At 41.9% G+C, this 27543-nt stretch overlaps 1 protein-coding gene across 1 annotated transcript; it reads right to left on the bottom strand.

Annotated features, from left to right (window-relative positions):
- Positions 1-342: 342 nt before the first annotated feature.
- On the bottom strand, positions 343-27543 carry LOC128209121 (uncharacterized). The gene is made up of 3 exons (XM_052912993.1): positions 26599-27543; positions 3422-3604; positions 343-2813 (listed from the first exon to the last, which is right to left on the bottom strand). The coding sequence occupies exons 1-3, from the start codon at positions 26846-26848 to the stop codon at positions 2335-2337; spliced, it is 912 nt and encodes a 303-aa protein (XP_052768953.1). The 5' UTR covers positions 26849-27543; the 3' UTR covers positions 343-2334.

Here is a 27543-nt window from a genome sequence, read left to right as displayed (position 1 = left end):
GCTTTTATAAATGAAAACAAACTGTGTGACCAATTTAACTTGTGACAAACGTTCCATAATATTATGAAAAACTTTCCATGATATCAACCTATCACGTGCTGAATACCCCCCCCCCCCCCCCCCCCCCCCCCCCCCCCTGTTAAGTCTTACAAGGCATGTTACGTTTAAGTTTTTAAGAGAAACTACATTCTTTGGCCTTACCACGAAATGCTTTCAATTTTACCAAATTGACACTTATCACTATCACTCATCAAAATTGTACCGGCTTATTTCATTTGAGTTCCCTTAAACTTCATAGAAGAGTTTTATGAAGTGAACTCGCCAGTTTTTAAGGTTGAACTTTATTTAGGCGTATTGCACAATTACATGTAACAAAAGCAAACTACATATATTAATACAATGTAAAATTTATACTGCTTTATTACATGCAACACAAAAAAAAACAAGTTTATATACAGCTTAGTCTAAGATTTTGATGGCAGAAAATATGAAAAAATACAGAATTTTATGTATTGGGTAAAGAGCTATTTATTTGCATTTTAAACACAACAAATAAAACGAAGAAAATATTTTTAAATGAACTAATTTGGTATTATAGAAACCATGACAGTGTAAATGTCACCGATTGTAGATCTAAAATCATATCAACAGCAAAATATATTATACAATTATATATTTAAATAACGAAATAAACACTTTTTTTCAAAAATAGTTACCATTGCTATGTTGTGCAACCAAATCATAACACATGACACAGCCAATTGTGTTAAACTTCTTTATTCTCTGGGTTGGTCAAATTGAGCAAAAGTGTTTTTTGATTGGCCAATATTTATATAAAAATACTATTAACCAATCAAATTATTTAAATTTGCAAACTTATCAAACATTTTTGATATGTACATACATTATGTAAGTTGTTTTGTTAAAAGATGGTTTTGAAGAAAGAACAAAATGTCAATGCACATACCTTTGGTAGCAAATATCATAACCTAATAAGAGCTATGAGCAGCCCCACTGAGTGCGTATATATTTTGTAAAGAACAGAATTGAAGCAAGTTAGACTTGTTAACATCTTACTTACTTTGATATTCATAAAAAAATATGGTAAGCCATGCAAAATAATCTATTTCACACTTTGTCAAAGTTTTAGAAAGAATGCTTTCCAGACTAGTAACTGTTTCCACAGAAATTACAATAGAGAGATCATTAGTGGTGAGCAAATTCAGAGGCGATTTTCAGGTCGGAGGCTGTATGTCAATGTTACTTTTGCCACACAGTAACCTTTGGTCTAAAAGAAACGCTGTTATGTGAGTGTGGTCTTCAGCGAAATCCATTTTAATCAAATTATTGTAAACATGTCAATTAGCTAAAGATGGATTGATCTAGCACACGACAAGCATGATGAACTCAAACATACAGACTGTAAAGGGAGATGAAGAACCTAGCCATACAGACAGTGAAGTGAGAATGAATATCATAAACATATAGACTGTGATGGGAGAATAAAGAACCCAACCATATAGACTGTGAAGGGAGAATGAAGAACACAGCCATATAGACTGTGAAGGGAGAATGAAGAACCCAACCATATAGACTGTGATGGGAGAATAAAGAACCCAACCATATAGACTGTGAAGGGAGAATGAAGAACACAGCCATTTAGACTGTGAAGGGAGAATGAAGAACCCAACCATATAGACGGTGAAGGGAGAATGAAGAACTCAGCCATATAGACTGTGAAGGAAGAATGAAGAACACAGCCATATGGACTGTGAAGGGAGAATGAAGAACCCAACCATATAGACTGTGAAGGGAGAATGGAGAATCCAACCGTATAGACTGTGAAGGGGGAGAATCCAACCATATGAACTAAGAAGGGAGAATGGAGAATCCAACCATATAGACTGTGAAGGGAGAATGGAGAACCCAACCATATAGACTGTGAAGGGAGAATAAAGAACACAGTCATATAGACTCTGAGGGGAGAAAAAAGAACCCAGGCATATAGACTCTGAAGGGAGGAAAAAGAATTCAGTCATAAAGACTGTAAATGGAAATTGAAGAACCCAAACCATATATAATGTGAAGGGAGAATAAAGAACCCAACCATGTATATCGCCGGCAAAATATATGCAAACATTATATTTGGTAAAAATAAGACTAAACAGTGAGTTTAATGTAAAGAAAGTACCACAACAAAAACCTAAGTATATTCAGGTCATAACATCGTTGACTTGTACCAGTCATAATTTGACACAAATGATCCCTCGTATTAGAATGTGTTGCGAGTGTTTTGGCACTAGATCAGCTAGATGGACCTCATGGTGCGAATGTCTACGAGAAAGAGTGAGCAGGATCCTCGCTGATGGACACGGAGCTTGTAGTGCTGGTGATAGTATCTTCCCGCCGCAGAACGCCGCGCTTCGCCTTGGTCGGGGCTTTCGGCAAACTGTGAATCATGATCTGCTCCATGTTGAGGGGCGCCGAGGCAGCAGCGTCCTCTTCAGACTTTTGGCTTTTAAAGTACTTGTTATGTTTTGTCTTTTTGTCGTGTGTGGCACGTTTTGAAACTAACGATGTCTCTGAATGGCTATTACCGGAAGCTGTTTGATGAACTATGCACGGCTGCGGAGCCTGGTCCGCCGACGAGGAGCGCGCTATATGCGTTTTTTGCAGGTGCGTTGAAAGCCCATGTGAACTTCCAGCCCTGTTCATATCCGATCTGGTACCGTTCAGTGGTTCCAGGTTAAATGAGTCCTTTATGTTGGGTTTCTTTGGCATTGATGGTCGTTTGAAGTTTTTATAGTAGTCATCTGAAAGACAAGAAATGCGGCTGGACTTTGTACGAGATGAACTATTGTGTTCTTATATCAACTATGCTTTAATACGATATATCGTGTTGTCACAATGGGTTCTCTTTTAAAAAAAAAAATGGTTTAAGCCCTTGTCATTTTTTTCACTTTCCAGCATACTTTCATAGATATAAAATTCCTCCTGAAATAAAGATATCTTTGATAATTGCTTAGCCAAAACAGCCCGGGACTTCTATTTCATAAAGGCATGGATAAAACAAAACAAATATCTGAAGAACACAATCAGTTCATATTAAAGGGATTCGGTCGCGTTTTATTGGCACAGACAGCAGGGGAAAACACCAATACGGGTTCAGAAGTGTTATAAATGATATTGAACGCTGAACTCTTATAAAATTGCTTTACTGTACACAGTTATGTTTAAATGAGCATCTGTCAGCTGCTGTTGGATGTTTGTAATATAAATAGGTAAAATAAATCAATTTAAAAAAAGTTTGAATAAATGTCGCCAATCAAAAATCTGTAAACGAGTCCGATGAAATGTATGTTAAACCACACTTTTATTTTTTTATTTTTACTCCTTTCATCAAACTGTCTTGTAACGTTACCTGATATTGTGATGAAGGCAACTCCCCAGACGATGCTCCATATCCAACCAAGTAGGAAAATGAACGCCGTCACGAACTGCAGGAATGCCACCCACGTGTTCGAGCAGACAACCTTTTGTGACGTCATCGTTTTCTTCCGGATCGCGCTCCCGCACAGCGTCGTCAGGCCCGCCACAAACGTGCCTGAAATAATTGGCCAATGATACAGATTAAATGTTTGTTTAAGTCCAGTTCAGCAAAACGATGATTGACGGGAATACAGTTGGCTCCTGGTCACTAGGTCAAATGTTTGGAAAACATTTCATCTCCCTAGATGACACATTTTCTACCAAATAATCATGAAACTTCGTAAGAAAGTGCTTAAGATTATAGGTCAAGTTCGATTGTAGGTTTATGTTGTGTCAAAAGCAGTTCAAATATTTGCGAAAACTGGTAAGTTTTCTAACCACTCATCATGATCTTGGTCAGAATGTTTGCCTCTATGGAATAGATCATGACCTTTGTGAGGTGAACATTGTAGGTCGTTATGCTAAATCTTGAAACAGCTCGTTCTTGATTCCTTATCGTTTTACCCATATTTTATCTATCTATTTGGTCAAAATGTTTTTATAAAGTTAAGACTCAAATGGTTATGTTAATTGGTTCTAAAAGTGGGACATTTGGTCACTACTGAGACCACATATTCTACCTAATCGTCATGACTTGGTCGTCTAAATGATCTCTTTAATTTCAAGTAGAGGTCACATGGGTCAAAACGTAAGTCACATTATGTCAACTGTTAGAAACATAAACTTGTCGAACCTCTTGAAGTCACATTTTCTTCCCACTGGCCTTTGTGAAACTAGGTCACGTTTGGTTATTGAATAAACATACCATAATACTATTTGGCATTCTATTGAGCCTATTGTTGGACAGATTTGACCTCAGTTATATGAAGGAAGATGTTCTATATAAAGAGCAAACGGGCCTCCCTGACCAAACAGTTCTAAGACATGAAGCCACGAGTTATATTCGTCTATGTTTATTAATTCCACGCAGACAAAAGCAACATTATGGGGTTTTATTGCGGATTTCTTGTCAGACTATGGGAAAGGGTTGGAAATTGTAAAACTTCATTTAAAGAAACACAATTGTTTCATTATCTCAGAGATGTTGATGTGAGATTGTTTTATCAAAGCCCATTTTATCTATTTTCCAATTTTAGTGTTGTTTTTCTTCTCTTTCTATTGTCTAATGTGATGAACAACGGGATTGACGACGTTACTCCAATTGTTATTACAAAATAAGGAAACATTAATTTCACGAGTGGCAAGACTAAACAGGAATAATCATTCACTGTTGTTGTTTTTCTAAATGATTTACGATCTTTAATGTCATTATGGCAATATAGCTAATGCACACGATGGCAGTAAGGACAGAACCCAAACATAATTAAAGGCGCTACTGCACACGATGGCAATACTGGCAGCACCTTTTTATACTCAAAAGCGCTACTGCACACGATGGCAATACAAACAGCACCTCCCTATACTCAAAAGCGCTACTGCAAAAGATGGCAATACAAACAGCACCTCCCAATACTCAAAAGCGCTACTGCAAAAGATGGCAATACTGGCAGCACCTCCCTATACTCAAAAGCGCTACTGCAAAAGATGGCAATACAAACAGCACCTCCCTATACTCAAAAGCGCTACTGCAAAAGATGGCAATACAAACAGCACATCCCTATACTCAAACAGCACCTCCCTATGCTCAAAAGCGCTACTGCACACGATGACAATAAGGACCACACCTCAACATAATCAAAAGCGTTACTGCACACGATGGCAATAAGGACCACACCTCAACATAATCAAAAGCGCTACTGCACACGATGACAATAAGGACCACACCTCAACATAATCAAAAGCGCTACTGCACACGATGGCAATACTGTCAGCACCTCCCTATACTCAAAAGCGCTACTGCACACGATGGCAATACAAACAGCACCTCCCTATGCTCAAAAGCGCTACTGCACACGATGACAATAAGGACCACACCTCAACATAATCAAAAGCGCTACTGCACACGATGGCAATAAGGACCACACCTCAACATAATCAAAAGCGCTACTGCACACGATGGCAATACTGTCAGCACCTCCCAATACTCAAAAGCGATACTGCACACGATGGCAATAAGGACCACACCTCAACATAATCAAAAGCGCTACTGCACACAATGGCAATACTGTCAGCACCTCCCTATACTCAAAAGCGCTACTGCACACGATGGCAAAAAGGACCACACCTCAACATAATCAAAAGCGCTACTGCACACGATGACAATAAGGACCACACCTCAACATAATCAAAAGCGCTACTGCACACGATGGCAATACGGACAGCATCTCCCAATACTCAAAAGCGCTACTGCACACGATGGCAATACTGGCAGCAACTCCCTATACTCAAAAGCGCTACTGCACACGATGGCAATACTGGCAGCACCTCCCTATACTCAAAAGCGCTACTGCACACGATGACAATAAGGACCACACCTCAACATAATCAAAAGCGCTACTGCACACGATGGCAATACTGGCAGCACCTCCCTATACTCAAAAGCGCTACTGCACACGATGACAATAAGGACAACACCTCAACATAATCAAAAGCGCTACTGCACACGATGGCAATACTGGCAGCAGCTCCCAATACTCAAAAGCACTACTGCACACGATGACAATAAGGCCAACACCCCAACATAATCAAAAGCGCAACTGCACACGATGGCAATACTGGCAGCAGCTCCCAATACTCAAAAGCGCTACTGCACACGATTACAATAAGGCCAACATCCCAACATAATCAAAAGCGCTACTGCACACGATGGCGATACTGGCAGCAGCTCCCAATACTCAAAAGCGCTACTGCACACGATGAAAATAAGGACAGCACCCCAACATAATCAAAAGCGCTACTGCACATGATGGCAATACTGGCAGCAGCTCCCAATACTCAAAAGCGCTACTGCACACGATGACAATAAGGACCACACCTCAACATAGTCAAAAGCCCTACTGCACACGATGGCAATACTGTCAGCACCTCCCAATACTCAAAAGCGCTACGGCACACGATGACAATGAGGACAGCACCCCAACATAATCAAAAGCGCTACTGCACACGATGACAATACTAGCAGCACCTTCTTATACTCAAAAGCGCTACTGCACACGATGACAATACTAGCAGCACCTTCTTATACTCAAAAGCGCTACTGCATACGATGGCAATACTAGCAGCACCTTCTTATACTCAAAAGCGCTACTGCACACGATGACAATACTAGCAGCACCTTCTTATACTCAAAAGCGCTACTACACACGATGACAATACTAGCAGCACCTTCTTATACTCAAAAGCGCTACTGCACACGATGACAATACTAGCAGCACCTTCTTATACTCAAAAGCGCTACTGCACACGATGACAATAAGGACCACACCTCAACATAATCAAAAGCGCTACTGCACACGATGGCAATACGGACAGCACCTCTCAATACTCAAAAGCGTTACTGCACACGATGGCAATAAGGACCACACCTCAACATAATCAAAAGCGCTACTGCACACGATGACAATAAGGACAACACCTCAACATAATCAAAAGCGCTACTGCACACGATGGCAATAATGGCAGCAGCTCCCAATACTCAAAAGCGCTACTGCACACGATGACAATAAGGCCAACACCCCAACATAATCAAAAGCGCAACTGCACACGATGACAATAAGGCCAACACCCCAACATAATCAAAAGCGCAACTGCACACGATGGCAATACTGGCAGCAGCTCCCAATACTCAAAAGCGCTACTGCACACGATGACAATAAGGCCAACACCCCAACATAATCAAAAGCGCTACTGCACACGATGGCAATACGGACAGCACCTCTCAATACTCAAAAGCGTTACTGCACACGATGGCAATAAGGACCACACCTCAACATAATCAAAAGCGCTACTGCACACGATGGCAATACGGACAGCACCTCTCAATACTCAAAAGCGTTACTGCACACGATGGCAATAAGGACCACACCTCAACATAATCAAAAGCGCTACTGCACACGATGACAATAAGGACAACACCTCAACATAATCAAAAGCGCTACTGCACACGATGGCAATACTGGCAGCAGCTCCCAATACTCAAAAGCGCTACTGCACACGATGACAATAAGGCCAACACCCCAACATAATCAAAAGCGCTACTGCACACGATGACAATAAGGCCAACACCCCAACATAATCAAAAGCGCAACTGCACACGATGGCAATACTGGCAGCACCTTCTTATACTCAAAAGCGCTACTGCACACGATGACAATACTAGCAGCACCTTCTTATACTCAAAAGCGCTACTGCACACGATGACAATAAGGACCACACCTCAACATAATCAAAAGCGCTACTGCACACGATGGCAATACGGACAGCACCTCTCAATACTCAAAAGCGTTACTGCACACGATGGCAATAAGGACCACACCTCAACATAATCAAAAGCGCTACTGCACACGATGAAAATAAGGACAACACCTCAACATAATCAAAAGCGCTACTGCACACGATGGCAATAATGGCAGCAGCTCCCAATACTCAAAAGCGCTACTGCACACGATGACAATAAGGCCAACACCCCAACATAATCAAAAGCGCAACTGCACACGATGGCAATACTGGCAGCAGCTCCCAATACTCAAAAGCGCTACTGCACACGATTACAATAAGGCCAACACCCCAACATAATCAAAAGCGCTACTGCACACGATGGCGATACTGGCAGCAGCTCCCAATACTCAAAAGCGCTACTGCACACGATGAAAATAAGGACAACACCCCAACATAATCAAAAGCGCTACTGCACATGATGGCAATACTGGCAGCAGCTCCCAATACTTAAAAGCGCTACTGCACACGATGACAATAAGGACCACACCTCAACTTAATCAAAAGCCCTACTGCACACGATGGCAATACTGTCAGCACCTCCCAATACTCAAAAGCGCTACGGCACACGATGACAATAAGGACAGCACCCCAACATAATCAAAAGCGCTACTGCACACGATGGCAATACTAGCAGCACCTTCTTATACTCAAAAGCGCTACTACACACGATGACAATACTAGCAGCACCTTCTTATACTCAAAAGCGCTACTGCACACGATGGCAATACTAGCAGCACCTTATTACACTCAAAAGCGCTACTACACACGATGACAATACTAGCAGCACCTTATTACACTCAAAAGCGCTACTGCATACGATGACAATACTAGCAGCACCTTATTATACTCAAAAGCGCTACTACACACGATGACAATACTAGCAGCACCTTATTATACTCAAAAGCGCTACTGCACACGATGACAATACTAGCAGCACCTTATTACACTCAAAAGCGCTACTACACACGATGACAATACTAGCAGCACCTTATTACACTCAAAAGCGCTACTGCATACGATGGCAATACTAGCAGCACCTTCTTACACTCAAAAGCGCTACTACATACGATGGCAATACTAGCAGCACCTTCTTATACTCAAAAGCGCTACTGCACACGATGACAATACTAGCAGCACCTTATTATACTCAAAAGCGCTACTACACACGATGACAATACTAGCAGCACCTTCTTATACTCAAAAGCGCTACTACACACGATGACAATACTAGCAGCACCTTCTTATACTCAAAAGCGCTACTGCACACGATGACAATACTAGCAGCACCTTATTACACTCAAAAGCGCTACTACACACGATGGCAATACTAGCAGCACCTTATTATACTCAAAGGCGCTACTACACACGATGGCAATACTAGCAGCACCTTATTATACTCAAAAGCGCTACTACACACGATGACAATACTAGCAGCACCTTCTTATACTCAAAAGCGCTACTGCATACGATGACAATACTAGCAGCACCTTCTTATACTCAAAAGCGCTACTGCACACGATGACAATACTAGCAGCACCTTCTTATACTCAAAAGCGCTACTGCATACGATGGCAATACTGCGCTACTGCACACGATGACAATACTAGCAGCACCTTCTTATACTCAAAAGCGCTACTACACACGATGGCAATACTAGCAGCACCTTCTTATACTCAAAAGCGCTACTACACACGATGGCAATACTAGCAGCACCTTATTATACTCAAAAGCGCTACTACACACGATGACAATACTAGCAGCACCTTATTATACTCAAAAGCGCTACTGCATACGATGGCAATACCAGCAGCACCTTATTACACTCAAAAGCGCTACTACACACGATGGCAATACTAGCAGCACCTTATTATACTCAAAAGCGCTACTGCATACGATGGCAATACTAGCAGCACCTTATTATACTCAAAAGCGCTACTGCATACGATGGCAATACTAGCAGCACCTTATTATACTCAAAAGCGCTACTACATACGATGGCAATACTAGCAGCACCTTATTATACTCAAAATCGCTACTACATACGATGGCAATACTAGCAGCACCTTATTATACTCAAAAGCGCTACTACATACGATGGCAATACTAGCAGCACCTTATTATACTCAAAAGCGCTACTACATACGATGGCAATACTAGCAGCACCTTATTATACTCAAAAGCGCTACTGCATACGATGGCAATACTAGCAGCACCTTATTATACTCAAAAGCGCTACTGCATACGATGGCAATACTAGCAGCACCTTCTTATACTCAAAAGCGCTACTGCACACGATGGCAATACTAGCAGCACCTTCTTATACTCAAAAGCGCTACTGCACACGATGACAATACTAGCAGCACCTTCTTATACTCAAAAGCGCTACTGCATACGATGGCAATACTAGCAGCACCTTATTATACTCAAAAGCGCTACTACATACGATGGCAATACTAGCAGCACCTTATTATACTCAAAAGCGCTACTACATACGATGGCAATACTAGCAGCACCTTATTATACTCAAAAGCGCTACTGCATACGATGGCAATACTAGCAGCACCTTATTATACTCAAAAGCGCTACTGCATACGATGGCAATACTAGCAGCACCTTCTTATACTCAAAAGCGCTACTGCACACGATGGCAATACTAGCAGCACCTTCTTATACTCAAAAGCGCTACTGCACACGATGACAATACTAGCAGCACCTTCTTATACTCAAAAGCGCTACTGCACACGATGGCAATACTAGCAGCACCTTATTATACTCAAAAGCGCTACTGCATACGATGGCAATACTAGCAGCACCTTATTATACTCAAAAGCGCTACTGCACACGATGACAATAAGAACAGCATCCCAACATCTAGGTCAAGTTCGTTTGTAGGTTATGTCGTGTCAGAAGTAGGTCAAATTTTTGAGAAAAAAAGTGTTAAGTTTCTACCCAATTACCATGAACTTGGTCAGAATTTTTGCCTCTATAGACTAGATTATGACCTTTGTGAGGTAAACATTGTAGGTCGTTATGCTAAATCTTGAAACAGCTCGATCTTGATTCCTTATCGTTTTACCCATATTTCGTCTATCTATTTGGTCAAAATGTTTTTATAAAGTTAAGACTCAAATGGTTATGTTAATTGGTTCTAAAAGTGGGACATTTGGTCACTACTGAGACCACATATTCTACCTAATCGTCATTACTTGGTCGTCTAAATAATCTCTTTAATTTCAAGTAGAGGTCACATGGGTCAAAACGTAAGTCACATTATGTCAACTGTTAGAAACATAAACTTGTCGAACCTCTTGAAGCCACATTTTCTTCCTACTGGCCTTCGTGAAACCACAGGTGTCTGAATCATTGTTTGTCACTAAAATGTTGATTAAAACCATTTTGGGTACATGAAATGAGATAAACAACTCTTCTGAAGATATTTAGTGTCTTTGATATACAAAAAAGAGACAAGTTGAGCCTATTGTTGGAAAGATTTGACCTCAGTTATATAAAGGAAGATGTTCTATATAAAGAGCAAACGGGCCTCCCTGACCAAACAGTTCTAAGACATGTAGCCACGAGTTATATTCGTCTATGGTTATTAATTCTACGCAGACAAAAGCAACATTATGGGGTTTTATTGCGGATTTCTTGTCAGACTATGGGAAAGGGTTGGAAATCGTAAAACCTCATTTAAAGAAACAAAATTGTAGCATTATCGCAGAGATGTTGATATGAGATTGTTTTATCAATGCCCATTTTATCTATTTTCCAATTTTAGTTTTGTTTTTCTTCTCTTTCTATTGTCTAATGTGATGAACAACGGGATTGACGACGTTACTCCAATTGTTATTACAAAATAAGGAAACATTAATTTCACGAGTGGCAAGACTAAACAGGAATAATCATTCACTGTTGTTTTTTTCTAAATGATTTACGATATTTAATGTCATTATGGCAATATAGCTACTGCACATGATGACTATAAGAACAGCACCCTGACATTATCAAAAGCACTACTGCAAATGATGGCAGTACAGACAGCACCTCCCAATACTCAAAAGCGCTACTACACACGATGGTAATAAGGACAGCAACTCCCAATACTCAAAAGCGCTACTACACACGATGGCAATAAGGACAGCAACTCCCAATACTCAAAAGCGCTACTACACACGATGGTAATAAGGAAAGCATCTCACAATACTCAAAAGCGCTACTACACACGATGGTAATAAGGACAGCAACTCCCAATACTCAAAAGCGCTACTACACACGATGGTAATACGGGCTGCACCTCCCAATACTCAAAAGCGCTACTACACACGATGGTAATAAGGACAGCAACTCCCAATACTCAAAAGCGCTACTACACACGATGGTAATAAGGACAGCATCTCACAATACTCAAAAGCGCTACTACACACGATGGTAATAAGGACAGCAACTCCCAATACTCAAAAGCGCTACTACACACGATGGTAATACGGGCTGCACCTCCCAATACTCAAAAGAGCTACTACACACGATGGTAATAAGGACAGCACCTCACAATACTCAAAAGCGCTACTACACACGATGGTAATAAGGACAGCACCTCACAATACTCAAAAGCGCTACTACACACGATAATTATACGGACAGCACCTCCCAATACACAAAAGCGCTACTACACATGATGACAATAAGGACAGCACCTCCCAATACTCAAAAGCGCTACTTCACACGATGGTTATACGGACAGCACCTCCCAATACACAAAAGCGCTACTACACATGATGACAATACGGACAGCACCTCCTAATACTCCAAAGCGCTACTACACACGACGGTAATACGGGCTGCACCTCCCAATACTCAAAACCGCTACTTCACACGATGGTAATAAGGACAGCACCTCCCAATACTCAAAAGCGCTAATGCACACGATGGTTATACGGACAGCACCTCCCAATACACAAAAGCGCTACTACACATGATGACAATACGGACAACACCTCCTAATACTCCAAAGCGCTACTACACACGACGGTAATACGGACAGCATCTCACAATACTCAAAAGCGCTACTATACACGATGGCAATACGGACAGCACCTCCCAATACTACAAAGCGCTACTATACACGATGGCAATAAGGACAGCACCTCACAATATTCAAAAGCGCTACTACACACGATGGCAATAAGGACAGCACCTCCCAATACTCAAAAGCGCTACTACACACGATGGTTATACGGACAGCACCTCCCAATACACAAAAGCGCTACTACACATGATGACAATAAGGACAGCACCTCACAATACTCAAAAACGCTACTACACACGACGGTAATACGGACAGCACCTCACAATACTCCAAAGCGCTACTACAAACGACGGTAATAGGGACAGCACCTCACAATACTCCAAAGCGCTACTACACACGACGGTAATACGGACAGCATCTCACAATACTCAAAAGCGCTACTACACACGACGGTAATACGGACAGCACCTCACAATACTCCAAAGCGCTACTACACACGACGGTAATAAGAACAGCACCTCACAATACTCAAAAGCGCTACTACACACGATGGCAATACGGACAGCACCTCCCAATACTCAAAAGCGCTACTACACACGATGGCAATACGGACAGCACCTCACAATACTCAAAAGCGCTACTACACACGACGGTAATACGGACAGCACCTCCCATTACTCAAAAGCGCTACTACACACGATCCCAATACGGACAGCACCTCACAATACTCCAAAGCGCTACTACACACGACGGTAATACGGACAACACCTCCCATTACTCAAAAGCGCTACTACACACGATGGCAATACGGACAACACCTCCCAATACTCAAAAGCGCTACTACACACGATGGCAATACGGACAGCACCTCACAATACTCAAACGCGCTACTTTACACGATGGCAATGCGGACAGCACCTCCCAATACTCAAAAGCGCTACTACACACGATGGCAATACGGACAGCACCTCCCAATACTCAAAAGCGCTACTACACACGATGGCAATACGGACAGCACAACACAATACTCAAAAGCGCTACTACACACGATGGCAATACGGACAGCACCTCCCAATACTCCAAAGCGCTACTACACACGATGGCAATACGGACAGCACCTCACAATACTCAAAAGCGCGACTACACACGATGGCAATAAGGACAGCACCTCCCAATACTCAAAAGCGCTACTACACACGATGGCAATACGGACTGCACCTACCAATTCTCAAAAGCGCTACTACACACCATGGTAATACGGACTGCACCTCCCAATACACAAACGCGCTACTAGACACTATGGTAATACGGACAGCATCTCCCAATACTCAAAAGCGCTACTGCACACGATGGTAATACGGACAGCACCTCCCAAATACTCCAAAGCGCTACTGCACACGATGGTAATACGGACTGCACCCCCCCCCCCTCCAATATTCAAAAGCTCTACTGCACACGTTGGTAATACGGACAGCACCTCCCAATGCCCAAAAGCGCTACTGCACACGATGGTTATACGGACAGCACCTCCCAAATACTCCAAAACGCTACTGCACACGATGGTTATACGGACTGCACCCCCCAATATTCAAAAGCGCTACTGCACACGATGGTAATACGGACAGCACCTCCCAATGCCCAAAAGCGCTACTGCACACGATGGTAATACGGACAGCACCTCACATTACCCAAAGCGCTACTGCACACGATGGTTATACGGACAGCACCTCCCAATACTCAATAGCGCTACTGCACACGATGGTAATACGGACTGCAACCTCCCCCCCCCCATTCTCCAAAGCGCTACTGCACACGATGGTAATACGGACTGCACCCCCCAATATTCAAAAGCGCTACTGCACACGATGGTAATACGGACTGCACCTCCCAATATTCAAAAGCGCCACTGCACACGATGGTAATAAGGACAGCACCTCCCAATACTAAAAAAAGCCACTGCACACGATGGCAATACGGACAGCACCTCCTTGCTAACACGGACAGCACTTCCCAATACTCAAAAGCGCTACTGCACACGATGGTAATAAGGACAGCACCTCACAATACTCAAAAGCGCTACTACACATGATGGTAATACGGGCTGCACCTCCCAATACTCAAAACCGCTACTTCACACGATGGTAATACGGACAGCACCTCACAATACTCAAAAGCGCTACTACACACGATGGCAATACAGACAGCACCTCCAAATACTCAAACGCGCTAATGCACATGATGGCAATAAGGACAGCACCTCACAATACTCAAAAGCGCTACTACACACGATGGCAATACGGACAGCACCTCCCGATATTCAAAAGCGCTACTACACACGATGGCAATAAGGACAGCACCTCCCAATACTCAAAAGCGCTACTACACACGATGGCAATACGGACAGCACCTCTCAATACTCAAAAGCGCTAATGCACACGATAACAATAAGGACAGCACCTCCCAGTACTCAAAAGCGCTAATGCACACGACGGCAATACGGACAGCACCTTCCAGTACTCAAAAGCGCTACTACACACGACGGTAAAACGAACAGCACCTCCCAATACTCAAAAGCGCAACTACACACGACGGCAATACGGACAGTACCTCACAGTACTCAAAAGCGCTAATGCACATGATGGTTGTACAGACAGCACCTCCCAATACTCCAAAGCGCTACTACACACGATGGTAATAAGGACAGCACCTCCCAATACTCCAAAGCGCTACTACACACGATGGTAATAAGGACAGCACCTCACAATACTCAAAAGCGCTACTACACACGATGATAATAAGGACAGCACCTCACAGTACTCAAAAGCGCTACTACACACGATGGTAATAAGGACAGCACCTCACAATACTCAAAAGCGCTACTACACACGATGGTAATAAGGACAGCACCTCACAATACTCCAAAGCGCTACTACACACGATGGTAATAAGGACAGCACCTCACAATACTCAAAAGCGCTACTACACACGACGATAATAAGGACAGCACCTCACAGTACTCAAAAGCGCTACTACACACGATGGTAATAAGGACAGCACCTCACAATACTCAAAAGCGCTACTACACACGATGGTAATAAGGACAGCACCTCACAATACTCAAAAGCGCTACTACACACGATGGTAATAAGGACAGCACCTCACAATACTCAAAAGCGCTACTACACACGATGGTAATAAGGACAGCACCTCACAATACTCAAAAGCGCTACTACACATGATGGCAATAAGGACAGCACCTCACAATATTCAAAAGCGCTAATACACACGATGGCAATACGGACAGCACCTCCCAATACTCAAAAGCGCTAATGCACATTATGGCAATAAGGACAGCACCTCCCAATACTCAAAAGCGCTAATGCACATTATGGCAATAAGGACAGCACCTCCCAATACTCAAAAGAGCTAATGCACATTATGGCAATAAGGATAGCACCTCCCAATACTCAAAAGCGCTAATGCACATGATGGCAATACGGACAGCACCTCCCAATACTCAAAAGCGCTAATGCACATGGTGGCAATAAGGACAGCACCTCCCAATACTCAAAAGCGCTACTACACACGACGGTAAAACGAACAGCACCTCACAATACTCAAAAGCGCTACTACACACGATGATAATAAGGACAGCACCTCACAGTACTCAAAAGCGCTACTACACACGATGGTAATAAGGACAGCACCTCACAATACTCAAAAGCGCTACTACACACGATGGTAATAAGGACAGCACCTCACAATACTCAAAAGCGCTACTACACACGATGGTAATAAGGACAGCACCTCCCTATACTCAAAAGCGCTACTACACACGATGGTAATAAGGACAGCACCTCACAATACTCAAAAGCGCTACTACACACGATGGTAATAAGGACAGCACCTCACAATACTCAAAAGCGCTACTACACACGATGGCAATAAGGACAGCACCTCACAATATTCAAAAGCGCTAATACACACGATGGCAATACGGACAGCACCTCCCAATACTCAAAAGCGCTAATGCACATTATGGCAATAAGGACAGCACCTCCCAATACTCAAAAGCGCTAATGCACATGATGGCAATACGGACAGCACCTCCCAATACTCAAAAGCGCTAATGCACATTATGGCAATAAGGACAGCACCTCCCAATACTCAAAAGCGCAACTACACACGATGGCAATACGGACAGCACCTCCCAATACTCAAAAGAGCTACTGCACATGGTGGCTATAAGGACAGCACCTCCCAATACTCAAAAGAGCTACTGCACATGGTGGCTATACGGACAACACCTCCCAATACTCAAAAGAGCTACTGCACACGATGGCAATAAGGACAGCACCTCCCAATACTCAAAAGCGCTAATGCACATTATGGCAATACGGACAGCATCTCCCAATACTCAAAAGCGCTAATGCACATTATGGCAATAAGGACAGCACCTCACAATACTCAAAAGAGCTACTGCACATGGTGGCTATAAGGACAGCACCTCCCAATACTCAAAAGCGCTAATGCACATTATGGCAATAAGGACAGCACCTCCCAATACTCAAAAGCGCTAATGCACATTATGGCAATAAGGACAGCACCTCCCAATACTCAAAAGCGCTAATGCACATTATGGCAATAAGGACAGCACCTCCCAATACTCAAAAGCGCTAATGCACATGATGGCAATACGGACAGCACCTCCCAATACTCAAAAGCGCTAATGCACATGGTGGCAATACGGACAGCACCTCACAATACTCAAAAGCGCTAATGCACATGATGGCAATAAGGACAGCACCTCCCAATACTCAAAAGCGCTAATGCACATGATGGCAATACGGACAGCATCTTCCAATACTCAAAAGCGCTAATGCACATGGTGGCAATACGGACAGCACCTCACAATACTCAAAAGCGCTAATGCACATTATGGCAATAAGGACAGCACCTCCCAATACTCAAAAGCGCTAATGCACATTATGGCAATAAGGACAGCACCTCCCAATACTCAAAAGCGCTAATGCACATGATGGCAATACGGACAGCATCTCCCAATACTCAAAAGCGCTAATGCACATGGTGGCAATACGGACAGCACCTCACAATACTCAAAAGAGCTACTGCACATGGTGGCTATAAGGACAGCACCTCCCAATACTCAAAAGCGCTAATGCACATTATGGCAATACGGACAGCATCTCCCAATACTCAAAAGCGCTAATACACACGATGGCAATACGGACAGCATCTCCCAATACTCAAAAGCGCTAATGCACATTATGGCAATAAGGACAGCACCTCACAATACTCAAAAGCGCTAATGCACATTATGGCAATAAGGACAGCACCTCACAATACTCAAAAGCGCTAATGCACATGATGGCAATAAGGACAGCACCTCACAATACTCAAAAGCGCTAATGCACATTATGGCAATAAGGACAGCACCTCACAATACTCAAAAGCGCTAATGCACATTATGGCAATAAGGACAGCACCTCACAATACTCAAAAGCGCTAATGCATATGATGGCAATAAGGACAGCACCTCACAATACTCAAAAGCGCTAATGCACATTATGGCAATACGGACAGCATCTCCCAATACTCAAAAGCGCTAATGCACATTATGGCAATAAGGACAGCACCTCACAATACTCAAAAGCGCTAATGCACATGATGGCAATAAGGACAGCACCTCACAATACTCAAAAGCGCTAATGCACATTATGGCAATAAGGACAGCACCTCACAATACTCAAAAGCGCTAATGCACATTATGGCAATAAGGACAGCATCTCCCAATACTCAAAAGCGCTAATGCACATTATGGCAATAAGGACAGCACCTCCCAATACTCAAAAGCGCTAATGCACATGATGGCAATAAGGACAGCACCTCCCAATACTCAAAAGCGCTAATGCACATGATGGCAATAAGGACAGCACCTCCCAATACTCAAAAGAGCTACTGCACATGGTGGCAATACGGACAGCACCTTCCAATACTCAAAAGCGCTACTGCACATGGTGGCAATACGGACAGCACCTCACAATACTCAAAAGAGCTACTGCACATGATGGCAATACGGACAGCACCTCACAATACTCAAAAGCGCTAATGCACATGATGGCAATAAGGACAGCACCTCCCAATACTCAAAAGCGCTAATGCACATGATGGCAATAAGGACAGCACCTCCCAATACTCAAAAGCGCTAATGCACATGATGGCAATAAGGACAGCACCTCCCAATACTCAAAAGAGCTACTGCACATGGTGGCAATACGGACAGCACCTTCCAATACTCAAAAGCGCTACTGCACATGGTGGCAATAAGGACAGCACCTCACAATACTCAAAAGAGCTACTGCACATGGTGGCTATACGGACAGCACCTCACAATACTCAAAAGAGCTACTGCACATGGTGGCAATACAGACAGCACCTCCCAATACTCAAAAGCGCCACTGCACATGGTGGCAATACAGACAGCACCTCCCAATACTCAAAAGAGCTGCTGCACATGATATCTTAACAATATTTTTTAACATCGCGTGATAATGTAAATCAACCAATCACGCAACAACAAAGATATAATTAAGTCATTATTAGCGTTGTTAACGCTTATAAAAAGTGCTCTTCAACAACGATAACTGAGCAAATATCAAGGGTTCAAGCTTTTGGTATTTTAGTATTGTTTATTTTGTCATACAAAATAGTATATTTCACAAAAAATATCCGCGAGTACCGTTTAAACTCAGAGAAAATCAAAGAGCTTAAAGCGTTGAAAGGCTTTCGGCCTGCTAGGTCATTGCAAATCATCTAAAGATAGTATATACATGCTCATTTACTCATTCACAAGTTCTTTTAGATTTTTGTGCTGATACTCAATTACATCAAAACTATGGAGTATCAGTCACTTGAAATACTTATTTAATATGTGAAATACCCAAATTTTCTTGGACTTTGGTTTCATAAACAATGCACTGCAACTTTTTTAGTAAAATCTACTCTACATTTCAAGCATGACTGAGTCGTATTTAATTTACCACTAGGTTATGTCCGATACACCAAATGCATTGGACATTAATCAAGTCATGATTAAGATTTCTTTTTACAATGCGAGGATTCGCGCATAAAATTCCTCTGGATCAAATCAACACTATTTATTTCCTGTATGTATTGAAGTATCTTATTATTGCCTGCAACATATTTACAAAATCAAATTAACTACTGCTGCTGTAGGTATGTTACTGCTGCTGCTGCTGCTAGTGCTACTACACCTACCATTTGAAAATAGGTCTCATTCCGTACCTTATATGGGCTTGTTAAGTTAATGGAGACAATGCCGTAACTTCGTTGGTGTTGGCAGAAGGGAATTTCTGAGACAGTTGAAAGTGATATATATATATACCCTTTCTACGCGCCACATACAGGGCAGTGTTATTGCTCCAAGTGTAATAGAAACACGGGATAAGTTACCGAGAACTAAATGCGCATTAACTATTCTCTTATTGCTTAATTCAATATTTATGACCGAATTTACACTCTAACTCTTCTAGGAAATTTCTCAGCATGGCTTCATAATTGATGACAAAACAAAGTAGTGATGGGCTGTTTCATTGTCACCACAAAGCAAATTATTCAGTATACTATTTCACATTACAGTTCTTTGTTGGAGTATACACTATAATACATTTGCTCATAAACAGTTATGCTTAGAGCAGGTACTATATGTATAGTGCGATATTTGTATCATTTGTAGCAGATACATTTTTGCTACGTTTTTTATTCCAAACCTGTACATATTCCCTCTCTTATACAGGGGCGGCCTCATAATTTTACGTAAGAGGGGGGACGCAACTTAGAGCATGTGCTCCTCCTCAGTAATCTAAAGAATTAGGCTCAAAATGGTGTAAGAGGTCCTCCCCAATAATATTTTGGCAAAATTTAGTCTGAAATGAAGCATGCTAGTTTAACACTGTGTGTCATGTAAGGAATACTTTTTGATACCATATTGGCGTGAAAAGTAAACTTAAACAAGCCCCTCCCCTCCCCCCCCGTCCACACACACTAACACCATCACACACACACACACACACACACACACACACACACACACACACACACACACACACACACACACACACACACACACACACACACACACACGGATCTCCAAGTTTTACACAATATGATAATATCCTAAGGATGCATCCATCATACCGACTTCGACATTTACACTGCATTTTGATGGTAAAAATGTCTTTTGGTAATGCACTGAAAGAAAATGAGTGGTATGTAACGGAACTAGCGAGTGTGGAGTTGACACACCGGTCACCGGGCGTTACACGCTAGAAGAAACGCTGGAACATGGACACAGATTTGGCATTAGATGCTTAAAGGCACAGTTACTTTAGGGTTAAATAATTAGAGATAAAAGTGCTTATATAACTATGATAGAGTCTTCGATAATGATTGATAAAACCACGAGGTTGGAAATAACAACGGACTTGCTAACTCGACCAGTCACTATATGCTAATGAGGTAGATAAATGGGAAGGGCATACCGCTTTGTAGAGTTGCCTAGCGCTTGATAAAGTTGCGTTTTGAGGTTTTAGACTGGCAAAAACAATTGGAGACATACTGAACATTTTTAATATACATTTTCACATGAATAAACATTAAGCTTTTGTTTCTAAAAAAGTGATGCAAGCTTTTTTAATGTAAAATATCAATGTTCTTTAGTGAAAAATCGCCGATTTAATCAGTCAATACCAATTGTCTTATTACCTCCCTTTGCTTCAAAAATAAAAATAAAGCTATCAATTGAAATATTTTATGAAAATAATGGGTTTAACTGTGATTATTTCGTTTAAAAACGTATTTTAACTAATCATTTGTATATTGAGAAAATCACGTGATATGAAAAAAATCGTTGTGCGTTAAATGCATTTGTTTATCATACTGGGGGATAAACCATGTCTAAAAAGTTAAGAGAAGTAATTTGGATATGCATACACCTCGATAAGTTTACATTTCGTAAACATATTGGGACTTTAACAGCGCCCATAATAATCTATCTGTTTGGGGCTAGCACTGATGATTTTGAGACCGTTTGAATTTGGCATCATATTTTTTGCCCGTGGAACGGCTATGGATCCAGTATCCGCTTTGTTTTCGAAAACTATAAGACAGTGAATGTTTATTGCAATTTATAATTGAATGTTTCAAATGGCACGTCAAATCGTGACAACATTTAATCATAAAAAGTGCGAAAAATTTCATTTCAATTAATAAAAAACCTTTCTATAGATACATCCGTGAGCACCAATTTAGTAGTATATCTAAATAAATATCGTTCGTGCACTGCATGTGCAAAGTGGGGAGTATTTCAAGTATTATTCAACATAATTTCCGTTATTCCAGTGAATCTGTGTGCCATGAGCGGTCTGATTGGCACGTAAAACAAAGGTTGTTCCAGGAATTGTCTTTAGCGGATTACACCTCCACCAGACGGAAAAAAAGGTTCTAGGTTCGGCAGTCGTGTTTTTTTTTTCAATTGTAAATGGTTTGAAATGGCACGTTCTAGTATTTGCTTGCAATTCGAATTGACAGGTTAATTGGGAATTTTGCTATCTTTGATCTATGGTGACAAAGAATATTAATTAATCAAGTGTCAGACTGTTACCACCCCCGCAACAGTCATAACAACAAAAACAAATATTAAAATATACAACATATGTAATATAAATGATAAATAACCTTCGATAATGGCAACAGCAGTAACATATCATATGCGGGGATATTTTCCGCTAATGCAAAAATGGTAGAGGGATTTATTTGTTCATCTCCTGTGATTGTCTGTGAAATTGAATAGATCTCCTAAAGTAAGGTAAAGTGAGTATTGTAATCGATCCCTGATCTGGGAAGATATTTATTCACGACATATTTTGTATGAATAAATGATGATTATTACCTTTATGTAATGGGATTTATTACTCATAGACATGTTTCAACATTCGAAAGAACGGAATACACAATAATAAAAGTGTTCACAAAAATAGATAGATCTACCCTTTTTTTAAGAACTCGAGGAAAAAAAACATTGCAATGCATAGTTATTTCTAAAGGCGGTAATCTATGTTCACGCTGTCCGCGTCCTTCATATTAGTCTTTAATTGCTTGAGACTGTCAGGGAATCTTCTCTGATTGGTTGAGACAGATCGGTGACTAGTCAGGGAATCTTCTCTGATTGGTTGAGACAGATCGGTGACTAGTCAGGGAATTTTCTCTGATTGGTTGAGACAGATCGGTGACTAGTCAGGGAATCTTCTCTTATTGGTTGAGGGAATCTTCTCTTATTGTTTGAGACTGATCGGTGACTAGTCAGGGAATCTTCTCTAATAGGTTGAGACCGATCGGTGACTAGTCAGGGAATCTTCTCTGATTGGTTGAGACAGATCGGTGACTCCGATCGGTGACTAGTCAGGGCATCTTCTCTTAATGTTTGAGACCGATTGGTGACTAGTCAGGGAATGTTCTCTGATTGGTGACTAGTCAGGGAATCTTCTCTGATTGGTTGAGACTGATCGGTGACTAGTCAGGGAATCCTCTCTTATTGGTTGAGACCGATCGGTGACTAGTCAGGGAATCTTCTCTAATAGGTTGAGACCGATCGGTGACTAGTCAGGGAATCTTCTCTTATAGGTTGAGACCGATCGGTGACTAGTCAGGGAATCTTCTCTTATTGGTTGATACTGATCGGTGACTCCGATCGGTGACTAGTCAGGGAATTTTCTCTGATTTGTTGAGACCGATCGGTGGTCAGGGAATCCTCTCTTATTGGTTGAGACTGATCGGTGACTAGTCAGGGAATCTTCTCTAATAGGTTGAGACCGATCGGTGACTAGTTAGGGAATCTTCTCTGATTGGTTGAGACAGATCGGTGACTCCGATCGGTGACTAGTCAGGGCATCTTCTCTTAATGTTTGAGACCGATTGGTGACTAGTCAGGGAATGTTCTCTGATTGGTGACTAGTCAGGGAATCTTCTCTGATTGGTTGAGACTGATCGGTGACTAGTCAGGGAATCCTCTCTTATTGGTTGAGACCGATCGGTGACTAGTCAGGGAATCTTCTCTGATTGGTTAAGACAGCTCGGTGACTAGTCAGGGAATTTTCTCTGATTTGTTGAGACCGATCGGTGTTCAAGGAATCTTCTCTAATTGTTTGAGACCGATCGGTGACTAGTCAGGGAATCTTCTCTGATTGGTTGAGACCGATCGGTGTTCAGGGAATCTTCTCTTATTGTTTGAGACCGATCGGTGACTAGTCAGGGAATCTTCTCTGATTTGTTGAGACCGATCGGTGTTCAGGGAATCTTCTCTAATTGTTTGAGACCGATCGGTGACTAGTCAGGGAATCTTCTCTGATTGTTTGAGACCGATCGGTGTTCAGGGAATCTTCTCTAATTGTTTGAGACCGATCGGTGACTAGTCAGGGAATCTTCTCTGATTGTTTGAGACCGAACGGTGACTAGTCAGGGAATCTTCTCTGATTTGTTGAGACCGATCGGTGTTCAGGGAATCTTCTCTAATTGTTTGAGACCGATCGGTGACTAGTCAGGGGATGTTCTCTGATTGTTTGAGACCGATCGGTGACTAGTCAGGGGATGTTCTCCTATTGTTTGAGACCGATCGGTGACTAATCAGGGGATGTTCTCCTATTGTTTGAGACCGATCGGTGACTAGTCAGGGGATGTTCTCCTATTGTTTGAGACCGATCGGTGACTTGTCAGGGGATGTTCTCCTATTGTTTGAGACCGATCGGTGACTAGTCAGGGGATGTTCTCCTATTGTTTGAGACCGATCGGTGACTAGTCAGAGAATCTTCGCAACTGAGCGGGGTCTGGTCGGTGACCAGTTGCTGTCGTCCGATTACCGATCAAGACATAATGCATGTAAAATAGTGTTTTTCAGACTCATAATTTCTTTTGGAATCGTAAAGATGTTAACAGCAGAACAGTTTCATTTCCTGCGCGTGTAAACACTAAATGGAAATGCTGCAGTTGGTGTACAGATTTTCCTTTGTGTTCTTGCCTTTACGCGCTATAATGATAAATTGAAATACTTGATATAATGAAAATATCGTTGACGTTCTCTTTTTAAATGACCAAAATGATGCTTTACTGCGCAGACAGGTCATTTATAGACGGTGACGTATTGCGAACCGAACGGCGAAATGGAAACCACTTTTGTGTAAGTGATCGGCAATAAGCCGTCGATGAAGCACCGGTCCGGCGCCTTATTACTGATCAATCACAGATAGGTCGCCACAATGTTGCAAAAGATACAACACTCTTGTCTTGGCGAAACCGATTGCCACACATTGGAAACCCATCTGCGATTAAAATAAAACCACTCGGAGATCTGAATGCGACCAATGAAACTTCCGAGCGATCAAATCGGTCGTGGACTGGTTGCGAAACCTTGAAGATACTTTAGCGAAACCTTTCAAAAACCTCTCATTTTTGTGTAACCCATTCGGAACTTCTCTGCCTTTTTCCATCGAAATCAACCTCGGATGTATGCCGGTTCATCAGTTTTGGTAGTTCGTTAAATTTTAAATAATAGGATTGATTTGTTGTACTGTTTTATCATGTATTTTGTATTTAAATACTGAGTTTAAGTTCATTGACGATGAAGTGTATCATTGCATAGGTAAGTAAGATCTACTCGCAGCGTAGTTAATGTAAAGATGTCTGACAATGTAAACCGTAAGTATACATTCGAGGTTGTTTTCGATGGGAATTGGTAGAGAAGTTCCGGAGTTCCGATTGGGTGTGACCGGATCACAGTGCGATCGGACGCAGATTGGACAAGGATACATGGAATAGACCAAACAATTTTACTGGTTCTGTTTATCAAATGACGTATTGGACGAATTTTGACACACCAAAACATTAGCAATTATTGTTAAAACTAACGATGTGTTTGGTTTTATTCTTCATTCGATGTCAAAATTGTTACCAGCAGAAAATTCAATCGTTTCGCTACATGGCAGAACCCTGACCTGATGTCTGGAAAATGTTGATTAAATACAATCGCCAAGATTAATTTTGGCAAAATTAATCTGAAAGCAAATTAGACGCATATTAAACCAAATTGATCTGAAAGTCTAATAATCCGTCGGTATTTCCAATACGGCGCGTGTCTGTCATCGGCGTTGCTAACAATTCACAGTTAACACGCCAGAAACAGAGCTGCTCTTGGGAACGGTGTGTTTTCCACGCGTTTAGTTTTCCAGGTGGAACTAACTATATATTGTACAAATATGTTTTGACAGAATGCAGGGAATCAATTAGGATAATATGTCTGTAGGTGATACAAATGTAAACATACTGTTTTCTTGGCAAAAACGATATACTTAAGTTAGTATATTGTGAAATATGCATTCCTTGATTTCTATCACATTACCATCTTGATTATCACACCAAACACTTAAACATTCAATTGCAACTCAATTAACATCTAAATGCTTTAGCGTCCTCGGAAAAAAACATGATCTGAGGATAGTACTTAGCAATGCGGCTGGCATCAGCCTATAGACAGGCTTATGTTTTGGCAGACTTACCGAGGCCTGGGAGTAGAATGTTGAGTATGAGACAGGTGACGGCCACTGCTTTCCGCATCGCGGGAATGGAGTCGCGCAGGGAGCTCTCTGGTTCCGGGGCCACCTCCCCGCGGTCCTTAGATGTGCTCTGGCTAGTCACCAGCCTGCTCGTCTTGCCTGTGAATATTGGCCGGCTGTACCCTTGGTTCAACTTCCTTTGCACCCGTGGGGACGGCGTGGGCGTCGACCCACCACTGTACACCACCTGCATGTCTGATCAGTTGAACAGAATAACTTCCGGTTAAGGGTTCTAGGTAGCTAACACTATTTACTTATATAGAACTCCAAAGTTATCCATTTTCCCCACAATAAAAACAGCACGGTTCAAGAGTGCACTCCGCCGAGCTACTAACGCGATGTGCACGTGCGTGGTGGAATACGAATCAAATGAAGACACTTTAACCTTTTCACATTATACAAACACTTGCTTAACCTTTTTGTAATGAAATAAAGTTGATAACATATTCAGTAACAAAATATTGCCAAGAAGTGACTTGTTTACACTGAATGCATCAAAAGGACGCATTTGTTTATTTTTGCAGAGCCAGGTTTCCGTATGATCTAAGGATTCCGCTGTAAGCTATAAACATATGGCGCACATACACTTTTCAAGCTAATGTATAAAATGATTTCACCATCAGCGGCCTCATTTCTTACTCACTAGCACCACCGAGATGTCCTCCTTCTGTCCTCAACACACATTTATTGATGTCTAATATTCTCATAAATGACAGACACATTTTCCATATATCATTAGCCCCTTACACGTCTCGCTGTGATTATCCATTGTCACTTTCTAGCGGCAATACCAGGCACAATCATGGCAGAGCTACCGACAATGGACTGCTTTTATACGGCAAAATGATTTGTCAATAGTCTTTGGCTCTTCACAACACATAGTTACGA

The sequence above is a fragment of the Mya arenaria genome, chromosome 11 (genome assembly GCF_026914265.1).
Source record: "Mya arenaria isolate MELC-2E11 chromosome 11, ASM2691426v1".
NCBI lineage: Eukaryota > Metazoa > Mollusca > Bivalvia > Myida > Myidae > Mya > Mya arenaria.
This window is presented reverse-complemented; position numbering and strand designations above follow the sequence as displayed.

What these genes read in the sequence shown, in the direction of transcription:
- LOC128209121 (XM_052912993.1), bottom strand. Translation starts at nt 26,848, where the DNA reads ATGCAGGTGGTGTACAGTGGTGGGTCGACGCCCACGCCGTCCCCACGG. An exon ending in CATTCTACTCCCAGGCCTCG is followed by an intron (nt 3,605 to 26,598) that starts GTAAGTCTGCCA and finishes CAATTATTTCAG; the next exon opens with GCACGTTTGTGGCGGGCCTG. An exon ending in TGCCTTCATCACAATATCAG is followed by an intron (nt 2,814 to 3,421) that starts GTAACGTTACAA and finishes CTTGTCTTTCAG; the next exon opens with ATGACTACTATAAAAACTTC.